The sequence below is a fragment of the Thalassophryne amazonica genome, unplaced genomic scaffold, assembly GCF_902500255.1.
Source record: "Thalassophryne amazonica unplaced genomic scaffold, fThaAma1.1, whole genome shotgun sequence".
In the NCBI taxonomy this organism is placed as follows: domain Eukaryota; kingdom Metazoa; phylum Chordata; class Actinopteri; order Batrachoidiformes; family Batrachoididae; genus Thalassophryne; species Thalassophryne amazonica.
Genome location: NW_022986596.1, coordinates 7,164 through 19,735, shown reverse-complemented (window position 1 = coordinate 19,735; position 12,572 = coordinate 7,164). Strand labels below are relative to the sequence as shown.

General features: G+C 39.7%; 1 protein-coding gene across 1 annotated transcript; it reads left to right on the top strand.

The window, feature by feature from the left end:
* The first annotated feature begins 373 nt into the window (after positions 1-373).
* On the top strand, positions 374-12,196 carry LOC117506308 (DNA polymerase delta subunit 3-like). The gene is made up of 4 exons (XM_034165797.1): positions 374-507; positions 11,492-11,547; positions 11,775-11,874; positions 12,055-12,196. The coding sequence occupies exons 1-4, from the start codon at positions 451-453 to the stop codon at positions 12,106-12,108; spliced, it is 267 nt and encodes an 88-aa protein (XP_034021688.1). The 5' UTR covers positions 374-450; the 3' UTR covers positions 12,109-12,196.
* Positions 12,197-12,572: the final 376 nt, after the last annotated feature.

The following is a 12,572-nucleotide window of genomic DNA, read 5'->3' as shown; positions in this document are numbered from 1 at the left end:
ACCAAATCAACTTTTTGGCTTTGCAAATGGATTTTTTTTTTTTTTTTTTTTTTTTTTTTTACAAATGAAGTTTAAAAACAAAACAAAACAACAGCAAAAATAAAATAAAATAACATTACAAGACAGCTCTGCGGTGTTTGGTGATAGGTAACTGAAAGTGGCGTATTTGTGGCACAGTTGGCTTGGCACATGCGACTCTGCGTCTACTCTTTATAATGTCTATGGAGAGAACTGGGCTGCTTCTCCACAGCGACATCTCGTCAGAACACCGGAACGTTTTCCAAACCGACGATAAACTTTTTGACAGTGTGTCTAGCAATAATTGTGTTGACCTGCAGAGGGAGCCTGCCTTATATTATTTAAGAGCGAAGAACCGGAGCACGTGACCGCAGACCGGAAGTAAATAAAGCTCTTTCCCGCGCAGTAAAACGCTTCAGATAATTTGTCACCATGGACGAGCTTTATCTGGATAATATCGATGAATTTGTGAACGATGACAACAAGATAGTGAGTCCGCTCTTCACTCGCAGACTGACGCTGCTTTAGCCAGTAACGTTGACCTGCTAACTTTTAGCTGAGCTAGCATCGATCGAACTATTGATCTCCGTTCAAAAAACGGCCTATTTTAAGTTTTATTGATAAATGACACATTCATCTATCAGCGAGGTATCGGTTCGGGTTTTCTGTGCCTTTCTGAGGTGGTGTTGGAAAGATCGGTGTATGTTTTGAAGGATTTTCTCCTCTGACCTGCTGCGAACACAGAGTTTGATCCGAATTTTTCGTTGGATGATGCTATTTTCACCGTATGGTTATCTCTGTATTATCAATTCAGACTATGATAATAATAGGCCACTTTCACAGTACAGTGATTTACAAGCCCACAAAAATTACCTACTGATCTGGGTAATTTTGTAACAGTGCACAACTTCAAAAATGGGTGTCGTCTCGTGTGTTAATCATGTATGCTGTATGTAATATAGCTTATCTCCTGTGTCAGCTTCATTGACTCAGTTATGGAAAGAAACTATTTCCTTTGTGATTGAATATGCAAAACATTTTTTTTAATTCACAAAAATATTTTAAAAACAGGAGTTAAAAAAATACTAAGGTTATAATTTGTTTCATGATTGCTGATTCTGGAAACCTTTAATACTTACTAGTTTACCCTTAAACTTGAATTAAAAGCTGAGTCAACAGCTTTCCTTTGCTTGCTCTGGACACATCGGAAAGCTGTTGACGTAGGTCATTTTTTCAACTTGATAACCAGTCATTTTGGACCAGGCATGTCGGTACTTGAATGAAAGCTCTCTTTGCAAGGAATTCAAATGTTATCCTCATATTGATTCAGGGTAGCACTGCTATAGCAGTGATTAGTACCTTAAGGGTATGTTAATGAAATTACAATTAAATTAATGCAAATGAGCATTTAAGTTACAGCCCAAAGATCAAGAGTGCAAATTCTGATGTACACTTTTCATTATTATCATATAAAATGATAATCAGATGTGAAAGTCAGGCATACTGACAGATTTAGGTTACAGTTATATACTCGAATAATGCACAATTTCATAAAGTTGTTCTTTGGTTGTAATTGATGCCTCTTGTACTCTTGTGAAAATGTTGAACCATCTCCAAAATTTGGTGATTTGATATATAGACTAAGTCTTACTCCTAAAGAGTAACACTTGGTCTGGAAATGTAATGCCTCTTACTGTGTTACTAAAGTTAATAACAACAAAATAGCAAAGTCTTTTACAAATCTTTATTAAGTATCCACCATCTAATACTGCATGCATAAGTCACTACATATATACAGCTTTTGCCAACTGGACCAAAAATATACAAAAACATGGACTTTACAAAGATCATGAAATGGGTAAATGATCATTCCAGCCTTTATAAGTATCACGGTCACACAACACTGAGTTCAGTCCTCTGGTAAGTAAAATATGTCCATGCACATCTTGTAACACACACCTAGTACTTCACCTTCACAGTCAGCACACACAAGTGTCTCATGGTCACACAACACTGAGATCAATCAATCAATTTTTTTTATATAGCGCCAAATCACAACAAACAGTTGCCCCAAGGCACTTTATATTGTAAGGCAAGGCCATACAATAATTATGTAAAACCCCAACGGTCAAAACGACCCCCTGTGAGCAAGCACTTGGCTACAGTGGGAAGGAAAAACTCCCTTTTAACAGGAAGAAACCTCCAACAGAACCAGGCTCAGGGAGGGGCAGTCTTCTGCTGGGACTGGTTGGGGCTGAGGGAGAGAACCAGGAAAAAGACATGCTGTGGAGGGGAGCAGAGATCGATCACTAATGATTAAATGCAGAGTGGTGCATACAGAGCAAAAAGAGAAAGAAACTGCATCATGGGAACCCCCCAGCAGTCTACGTCTATAGCAGCATAACTAAGGGATGGTTCAGGGTCACCTGATCCAGCCCTAACTATAAGCTTTAGCAAAAAGGAAAGTTTTAAGCCTAATCTTAAAAGTAGAGAGGGTGTCTGTCTCCCTGATCTGAATTGGGAGCTGGTTCCACAGGAGAGGAGCCTGAAAGCTGAAGGCTCTGCCTCCCATTCTACTCTTACAAACCCTAGGAACTACAAGTAAGCCTGCAGTCTGAGAGCGAAGCGCTCTATTGGGGTGATATGGTACTACGAGGTCCCTAAGATAAGATGGGACCTGATTATTCAAAACCTTATAAGTAAGAAGAAGAATTTTAAATTCTATTCTAGAATTAACAGGAAGCCAATGAAGAGAGGCCAATATGGGTGAGATATGCTCTCTCCTTCTAGTCCCCGTCAGTACTCTAGCTGCAGCATTTTGAATTAACTGAAGGCTTTTTAGGGAACTTTTAGGACAACCTGATAATAATGAATTACAGTAGTCCAGCCTAGAGGAAATAAATGCATGAATTAGTTTTTCAGCATCACTCTGAGACAAGACCTTTCTGATTTTAGAGATATTGCGTAAATGCAAAAAAGCAGTCCTACATATTTGTTTAATATGCGCTTTGAATGACATATCCTGATCAAAAATGACTCCAAGATTTCTCACAGTATTACTAGAGGTCAGGGTAATGCCATCCAGAGTAAGGATCTGGTTAGACACCATGTTTCTAAGATTTGTGGGGCCAAGTACAATAACTTCAGTTTTATCTGAGTTTAAAAGCAGGAAATTAGAGGTCATCCATGTCTTTATGTCTGTAAGACAATCCTGCAGTTTAGCTAATTGGTGTGTGTCCTCTGGCTTCATGGATAGATAAAGCTGGGTATCATCTGCGTAACAATGAAAATTTAAGCAATACCGTCTAATAATACTGCCTAAGGGAAGCATATATAAAGTGAATAAAATTGGTCCTAGCACAGAACCTTGTGGAACTCCATAATTAACTTTAGTCTGTGAAGAAGATTCCCCATTTACATGAACAAATTGTAATCTATTAGACAAATATGATTCAAACCACCGCAGCGCAGTGCCTTTAATACCTATGGCATGCTCTAATCTCTGTAATAAAATTTTATGGTCAACAGTATCAAAAGCAGCACTGAGGTCTAACAGAACAAGCACAGAGATGAGTCCACTGTCCGAGGCCATAAGAAGATCATTTGTAACCTTCACTAATGCTGTTTCTGTACTATGATGAATTCTAAAACCTGACTGAAACTCTTCAAATAGACCATTCCTCTGCAGATGATCAGTTAGCTGTTTTACAACTACCCTTTCAAGAATTTTTGAGAGAAAAGGAAGGTTGGAGATTGGCCTATAATTAGCTAAGATAGCTGGGTCAAGTGATGGCTTTTTAAGTAATGGTTTAATTACTGCCACCTTAAAAGCCTGTGGTACATAGCCAACTAACAAAGATAGATTGATCATATTTAAGATCGAAGCATTAAATAATGGTAGGGCTTCCTTGAGCAGCCTGGTAGGAATGGGGTCTAATAAACATGTTGATGGTTTGGATGAAGTAACTAATGAAAATAACTCAGACAGAACAATCGGAGAGAAAGAGTCTAACCAAATACCGGCATCACTGAAAGCAGCCAAAGATAACGATACGTCTTTGGGATGGTTATGAGTAATTTTTTCTCTAATAGTTAAAATTTTGTTAGCAAAGAAAGTCATGAAGTCATTACTAGTTAAAGTTAATGGAATACTCAGCTCAATAGAGCTCTGACTCTTTGTCAGCCTGGCTACAGTGCTGAAAAGAAACCTGGGGTTGTTCTTATTTTCTTCAATTAGTGATGAGTAGAAAGATGTCCTAGCTTTACGGAGGGCTTTTTTACAGAGCAACAGACTCTTTTTCCAGGCTAAGTGAAGATCTTCTAAATTAGTGAGACGCCATTTCCTCTCCAACTTACGGGTTATCTGCTTTAAGCTACGAGTTTGTGAGTTATACCACGGAGTCAGGCACTTCTGATTTAAAGCTCTCTTTTTTAGAGGAGCTACAGCATCCAAAGTTGTCTTCAATGAGGATGTAAAACTATTGACGAGATACTCTATCTCACTTACAGAGTTTAGATAGCTACTCTGCACTGTGTTGGTATATGGCATTAGAGAACATAAAGAAGGAATCATATCCTTAAACCTAGTTACAGCACTTTCTGAAAGACTTCTAGTGTAATGGAACTTATTCCCCACTGCTGGGTAGTCCATCAGAGTAAATGTAAATGTTATTAAGAAATGATCAGACAGAAGGGAGTTTTCAGGGAATACTGTTAAGTCTTCTATTTCCATACCATAAGTCAGAACAAGATCTAAGATATGATTAAAGTGGTGGGTGGACTCATTTACTTTTTGAGCAAAGCCAATAGAGTCTAATAATAGATTAAATGCAGTGTTGAGGCTGTCATTCTCAGCATCTGTGTGGATGTTAAAATTGCCCACTATAATTATCTTATCTGAGCTAAGCACTAAGTCAGACAAAAAGGCCTGAAAATTCACAGAGAAACTCACAGTAACGACCAGGTGGACGATAGATGATAACAAATAAAACTGGTTTTTGGGACTTCCAATTTGGATGGACAAGACTAAGAGTCAAGCTTTCAAATGAATTAAAGCTCTGTCTGGGTTTTTGATTAATTAATAAGCTGGAATGGAAGATTGCTGCTAATCCTCCGCCCCGGCCCGTGCTACGAGCATTCTGACAGTTAGTGTGACTCAGGGGTGTTGATTCATTTAAACTAACATATTCATCCTGCTGTAACCAGGTTTCTGTAAGGCAGAATAAATCAATATGTTGATCAATTATTATATCATTTACCAACAGGGACTTAGAAGAGAGAGACCTAATGTTTAATAGACCACATTTAACTGTTTTAGTCTGTGGTGCAGTTGAAGGTGCTATATTATTTTTTCTTTTTGAATTTTTATGCTTAAATAGATTTTTGCTGGTTATTGGTAGTCTGGGAGCAGGCACCGTCTCTACGGGGATGGGGTAATGAGGGGATGGCAGGGGGAGAGAAGCTGCAGAGAGGTGTGTAAGACTACAACTCTGCTTCCTGGTCCCAACCCTGGATAGTCACGGTTTGGAGGATTTAAGAAAATTGGCCAGATTTCTAGAAATGAGAGCTGCTCCATGCAAAGTGGGATGGATGCCGTCTCTCCTAACAAGACCAGGTTTTCCCCAGAAGCTTTGCCAATTATCTATGAAGCCCACCTCATTTTTTGGACACCACTCAGACAGCCAGCAATTCAAGGAGAACATGCGGCTAAACATGTCACTCCCGGTCTGATTGGGGAGGGGCCCAGAGAAAACTACAGAGTCCGACATTGTTTTTGCAAAGTTACACACCGATTCAATGTTAATTTTAGTGACCTCCGATTGGCGTAACCGGGTGTCATTACTGCCGACGTGAATTACAATCTTACCAAATTTACGCTTAGCCTTAGCCAGCAGTTTCAAATTTCCTTCAGTGTCGCCTGCTCTGGCCCCCGGAAGACAATTGACTATGGTTGCTGGTGTCGCTAACTTCACATTTCGCAAAACAGAGTCGCCAATAACCAGAGTTTGATCCTCGGCGGGTGTGTCGTCGAGTGGGGAAAAACGGTTAGAGATGTGAACGGGTTGGCGGTGTACACAGGGCTTCTGTTTAGAACTACGCTTCCTCCTCACAGTCACCCAGTCAGCCTGCTTTCCCGGCTGCTCGGGATCTGCCAGGGGGTAACTAACGGTCCTCTAGCAACTAAATATGTGCATGCACATCATGTAACACTTGATCCACATGAAACACATATCAATACTTCACTTTCAGAGTAAGCATACACATATAATGTCACACGGTCAACTCCTCATACACAGCGCACACGTATATTGTCTCAGGGTCATGCACACCAACACAACAGGAGTGAAACCACTGTTCACAAGTTTCACAGCCAATCCACTGAATCAGTGGATCTCTGTTTACTTGTACTTGTGGAGACAAACTCTTTCAGCTGTTTGACACCAGGATTCAGAGCAAATATGTCACTATGGAGTTAAAATTGTCTCATTAATATTTGTAAATGCACACAGGGTGATCTACAAATAATCATTGATTTGCAGATGTGTTCAGATATCCACAAATGCAAATTTCATATTTGTAACTTGTAAATTAGTCTTTGCAAATAATGTTGTATTTGCAAATAGAAAACTTAATTTGTAAAAAAAAAAAAAAATTACATTTGTAAAACTGGAAATTGTATTTGTAAAATGAGTTTCAGCATTTGTGGATCACCAATTACACGCATTCATTGCTTTCCTCTGTGACGTCATTTTGAGACATTCTTTTCGCAAACACAGATCCACAAACAAATGCTGACTGATTTACAAATACACACTCATGCACACTGGATGTCCACTAGATGGCAGTGTGGTTTCATTCATTGATGTGGCTGAAACTATATGCTCCCAGATGACTCTTTAATCGTGATCGCTACTGAGTTTTTAAAATGCTTATCGCAAAGCGTTCTTTTTTTATGACATCATGCAAGTTTTATAAGTCCGCGGACGCTGATCTGTGTAGATACAAATCAGTTTCCTCGGATCCGCATAGTTTCGAGAATAAATGCCACTCAAAGCCTGGCTGTTGCGACAGTTGTCGTAAAGCGGGACTCTGGTTGGTTGCTGCGGTGACACTGTGTGGTTCCTGTGTGATGTGTGATGTTCCTGTGTGTGATGCTTAGCTAAATGTAGCATGTGTACATCGCAAACTTTTAGAACTTTCAAGTTTTTAAAAGAAGAATTTTGCAGCATGTCTGTGTCATGGAGCATGCACAGGTGCAATGCTGTTTAAGCCGCTTATTTGAACCACTGCGTTAAAGAGTACAGCACTAACACCCCCGCCCCCCTCCCCATGATGAAATCCGCAGACACATCATAATTTTAAAAAATAATTGACCTTGCAGACAATATCACCACATAGATACCCATCCATCAGACGCCTCCATTACGGTAATGTGAAATGATTTATTCTGAAATGTCGGTCTTCTCTCATCTGGGAGCATATAGTTTCAGCCACATCAATGACTGGAACCACACTGCCATCTAGTGGATATCCAGTGTGCATGAGTGTGTATTTGTAAATCAGTTGGCATTTGTTTGTGGATCTGTGTTTGTGAAAAGAATGTCTCAAAATGACGTCACAGAGGAAAGCAATGAATGTGTGTAATTGGTGATCCACAAATGCTGAAACTCAATTCACAAATACAATTTCCAGTTTTACAAATGTAATTTTTTTTTTTTACAAATTAAGTTTTATATTTGCAAATACAACATTATTTGCAAAGACCAATTTACAAGTTACAAATATGAAATTTGCATTTGTGGATGTCTGAACACATTTGCAAATCAATGATTATTTGTAGATCACCCTGTGTGCATTTACAAATATTAATGAGACAATTTTAACTCCATATGTCACAAACACCTTGAAGCTGATTCCCATCCAAACGTCGATTTGAAGGATAAAACACAGCAGTTTCAGCATCCAAACTGTGATTGTGCTCCATATTCGACTTTGTCACTACCAGAAAGCCCCCTGAATAGGAGAGTGATACCAATGCTCCACAACCAAATGGCAGGTACCTGCAACATAACAATAGAAACACCATTACAGTGATGTATGAATTACATGAAGGAGTATGGCATGACTATGCACTGTGCATGTTGTAGGTGGCACAATGCAACCCATTTGCACACAGATCAATTTCTTGACTCTTCTGGGTACTCCCACAGCAAAAATCCAGTTAGTAGTTTTTATGAAGAAAAAAAATTTACCAGCCAACTGATGACAACATTAAAATTCCTGTGAGTTGGTAAGGGCATTACAAATGTACAGAACAACAAATGGCAAGAGCTGAAGGTAATCTGTTCTCTCTAAAATTCAGTTTAGGGGTGAACTAACAACATCAGACACACTGTACACTTGGAATAAATTTTGAAAATGGTATATACATTTATTCTTGAATTACAGAATGTATTATGATTTAACATATTCTGGTCAATTTCTCCCGGAGCATAGGTGGCGCTACCAGTACATCACATGCCATAACACATAGTGTTGAAAACACACATGTAATGTTCCATACATATTCATTAAAGTACTGAGAATTACCTCATGGACTAATCATGTAACAACATGTATTTGACTGTTATGGAGACTCAGCTTTGCTTTGGTCGCACTTCGTGGCCTTGGACCTTGGGTTTTCCATAATGCACACAACAGTATGAAATTGAGCCATACGTAAAACAGTCAGGAATAGGGGTCTTCCTTCGCTTGTTCTCCACAGCAACTGAGGAAGATGATTTGATCCGAAAAACACTGCCAGTGTCCTGAAAAGAGAAAAGATGCATACACGAGTGACATTTATGAACCTGCATGTGTTATTATAGGGAAATTGTATGATGTCTAATGCACAATTCAGAGGAGATAACTTGATCCCATAAAATAACTTAGACAAAACACTAGCATCTGGCCCAACAGGCGCCACTTTGAATCTCATGCTTTTTTCCTAGTGCGGTATTTCTATCCGATCTTGCCGCACTTTAAACACACAATCACCAAGTAAAAAGAACACAAAGTAAAGAATATACTTCCAAGCTGATAGCTGAAACACTACATATTATCTGGCCTAGTGGGCGCCATTTTGAATCGTATGTGGGGGTACAGGCCATTTGTTTTCCTAGCGTGGTGTTTCTATCCGATCTTGCCATACTTTAAATACACAGTTATCAAGTTAAAAAGTACATGAAGTAAATAATTACACTTCCAAGAAACAAAATCAGGATCAAAATAACACCGGAAAACAGTGAAAACAAGTATACAATTACTTACCTTCTGAAACTCCTTGAAGCTGCTCTCGAAAGCTTTGAAGCTGCTGAACTTCTGATTTGCCAGATGAACTTGGAAAGCTTCATTTGTACTTGTATTTGATTCTTGGTTCGCCATTCCTCTACAGTCTATAATATTACTCTGATCAACAAAATCTCTCAACTTGAAGTATCACACGTCCACACGCTATCGCTCTAATGGTAGAAATGAGGTCAGTTCAAACTGGACCGGATACTACGTCACAGTTTCTGCCTGGCCTCTGAATGGCTGATACATATGGTGAAAATAGCCTGACACACTAGTATCACCGTACGGTGAAAATAACTTACGAGACTATTTCTGTTGGCTTCCTGTTAATTCTAGAATAGAATTTAAAATTATTCTTCTTACTTATAAGGTTTTGAATAATCAGGTCCCTTCTTATCTTAGGGACCTCATAGTACCATATCACCCCAATAGAGCACTTCGCTCTCAGACTGCAGGCTTACTTGTAGTTCCTAGGGTTTGTAAGAGTAGAATGGGAGGCAGAGCCTTCAGCTTTCAGGCTCCTCTCCTGTGGAACCAGCTCCCAATTCAGATCAGGGAGACAGACACCCTCTCTACTTTTAAGATTAGGCTTAAAACTTTCCTTTTTTGCTAAAGCTTATAGTTAGGGCTGGATCAGGTGACCCTGAACCATCCCTTAGTTATGCTGCTATAGACGTAGACTGCTGGGGGGTTCCCATGATGCAGAGTGTTTCTTTCTCTTTTTGCTCTGTATGCACCACTCTGCATTTAATCATTAGTGATTGATCTCTGCTCCCCTCCACAGCATGTCTTTTTCCTGGTTCTCTCCCTCAGCCCCAACCAGTCCCAGCAGAAGACTGCCCCTCCCTGAGCCTGGTTCTGCTGGAGGTTTCTTCCTGTTAAAAGGGAGTTTTTCCTTCCCACTGTCGCCAAGTGCTTGCTCACAGGGGGTCGTTTTGACCTTTGGGGTTTTTCCGTAATTATTGTATGGCTTTGCCTAACAATATAAAGCACCTTGGGGCAACTGTTTGTTGTGATTTGGCGCTATATAAATAAAATTGAATTGAATTTAATTGAATATTTCCACCGTACGGTGAAAATAGTCACTCTGTTTTTCGTTTGGTCGCAGTTGATCCGGTTCGTTCAGCCACGTTTAAAGAAGTAAACTTTCGAGTAGATTCAACTCATGTTTGTTGAACAATACTTCATGTTTTCCTTTTTTTTTTAATTATTGCATATTTGTGATCTATAGTTTTTCCTTCAGGGGAGCTTGTACACGTGTTCGAAAACTGAATTCATGCCAGTTTGATGTTTAGTTTGTAGACAGTTGATCCTCTCAGTAAAAGTATTTTGGTTTGTTTCACTGTTTTTTTTTTTTATGTACCTCTTGAAGCCTGTGCCAGTGAAATAATCTCTGTTTCCTTGAAGAAATAAGGTGCTTCACCGTTTGTCTACTTAAACACAGACACGTACAGATGGACTCTGTGACTGTACACGTGACCTGCCTGCTGCAGGATATTTAGTCATGTATTTATATTTAATTTATTTATCCATGATTTAGCAATTTTTTTGTGTGTTCTTGGCGTGTCAGCTCGGGAGACGCCTGGAGAGATCTTACGGCGTCGTGAGCTCACTGGACATGACATGAAGTTTGGTGATGGCGATACCTTTGTAGGGGAACGAAGGTCCAAGTCTTTTTGGTCCTGTTGCTTATTGTCCTCATTTGTGGTTGGTGAGACTTGGATGCTGACCAGTGTCCTAAGGTGGTAACTGAATGTTTTTGGTACTCAGTTTGTTCAGATCCTCAGATAAATGGTTGCTTAGGTAACAAGGTGATGATTATCACTTGCATTTTGAGACAATGTTGGCAACATTTTAGCCATATGGTGAGTTTCTCTGGTCATGGTCCAGCATGCAAGTGCCTCCGTGTTGAGGACCCTGGCAGCTGGAGGAAGCCAGAGGATGCCCATGTTTCACCTAGCTGAAAGGGAAATAGATGGCTGTGGTCAAGGGGTGGAGATGGACCAGTGTTCTGCCTGGGTGTTTACCATCCAGGTCCTAAGGTGGTTCTGTAGTGTGGTGTATGCACATGCGTCCAGACCTGACCCATGGTAAATCATCTAAAGAGACGTGTTGTTAAGCCGGGCTTTCTGTTTCACAGGTGACCTATAAATGGCTGAGTCTCACTCTGGGGGTCCACGTCAACACGGCTAAACAGTGAGTGATGCTTTGATTTAAACTTCTCTTTGAAAACACAGACGTGAAGCTCCAAATTAAGTCTTTCAACAGTCACACTGTCATCACTGTGTGTGGTTCCGTCAGTCCAACTCCTGAGATAATATATAAAACACAGCAGAAAACAAAGATCATCTCCCATTTTAGAAACTTGAACATGATCATGGAGGAAAGTTTAATTGCTGACATGGTAAAATGTGTGTTTACAGAATGCTCTTCCATTACTTGGACCACAAGAGGAAGGAAAGCGCAGCTCAACTTCACGCCACGTATCTTGTGTCTGGAAAGTTTATGGAAAATGGTCAAGCGGTAATTATCAGCATGAAAGAAGGAACACAGCTTTGATGGGCTTCACATGCAGTGATCTCATGACAAACTTTCACAAATTCAAAAAGGTTTTAGCATAAAATAAAGCACACTGAATCAGAAAAGAAAAATCTGTTTGAATGTTAATTATATCTTGGATGGACTTCCTGTTTCCCATTTCAGAGCCATAAAGTGTCGGTGGTCAGAGAGGAGCAGTTGGAAGGTGTGTGCACGTGATGCAGCGGCGTCGCTTTGGGTTTGGTTCTCCATGCAACAAAAAACACTTCTTTTTTTTTAATTGTGACCATATCTAATCAGAATTACATCAGTAAAGAATTTAGCCGTGTGATTTTTAATGACAGATCCTGTTTATCTTGATCTTATTTAATGACTGAGTAATATAATAGATTTTTGTCATTTAAAAAGTACAACTCCAAATCACAAAAATGGGATGGAAAATGCAAATAAAAAAAACCCCAGTGAGCCCAAGATATTTTGTTTTATTTATTTATTGGTGGCTTAACTTCATGTCATTTGGTAGGGCCCCTTCACACATAGTGTGAAGTTTGGACGAAGTGCACACTTAGTGCGCATGATGCAGGAATCGTGTGCAAACCGTGTAATGTCGTCCCTGCCTCCAACGCCTCCTACACCTGTTGCTACAACTATTTGCACACACAAGTGCCTGAAAGACAAAGTGT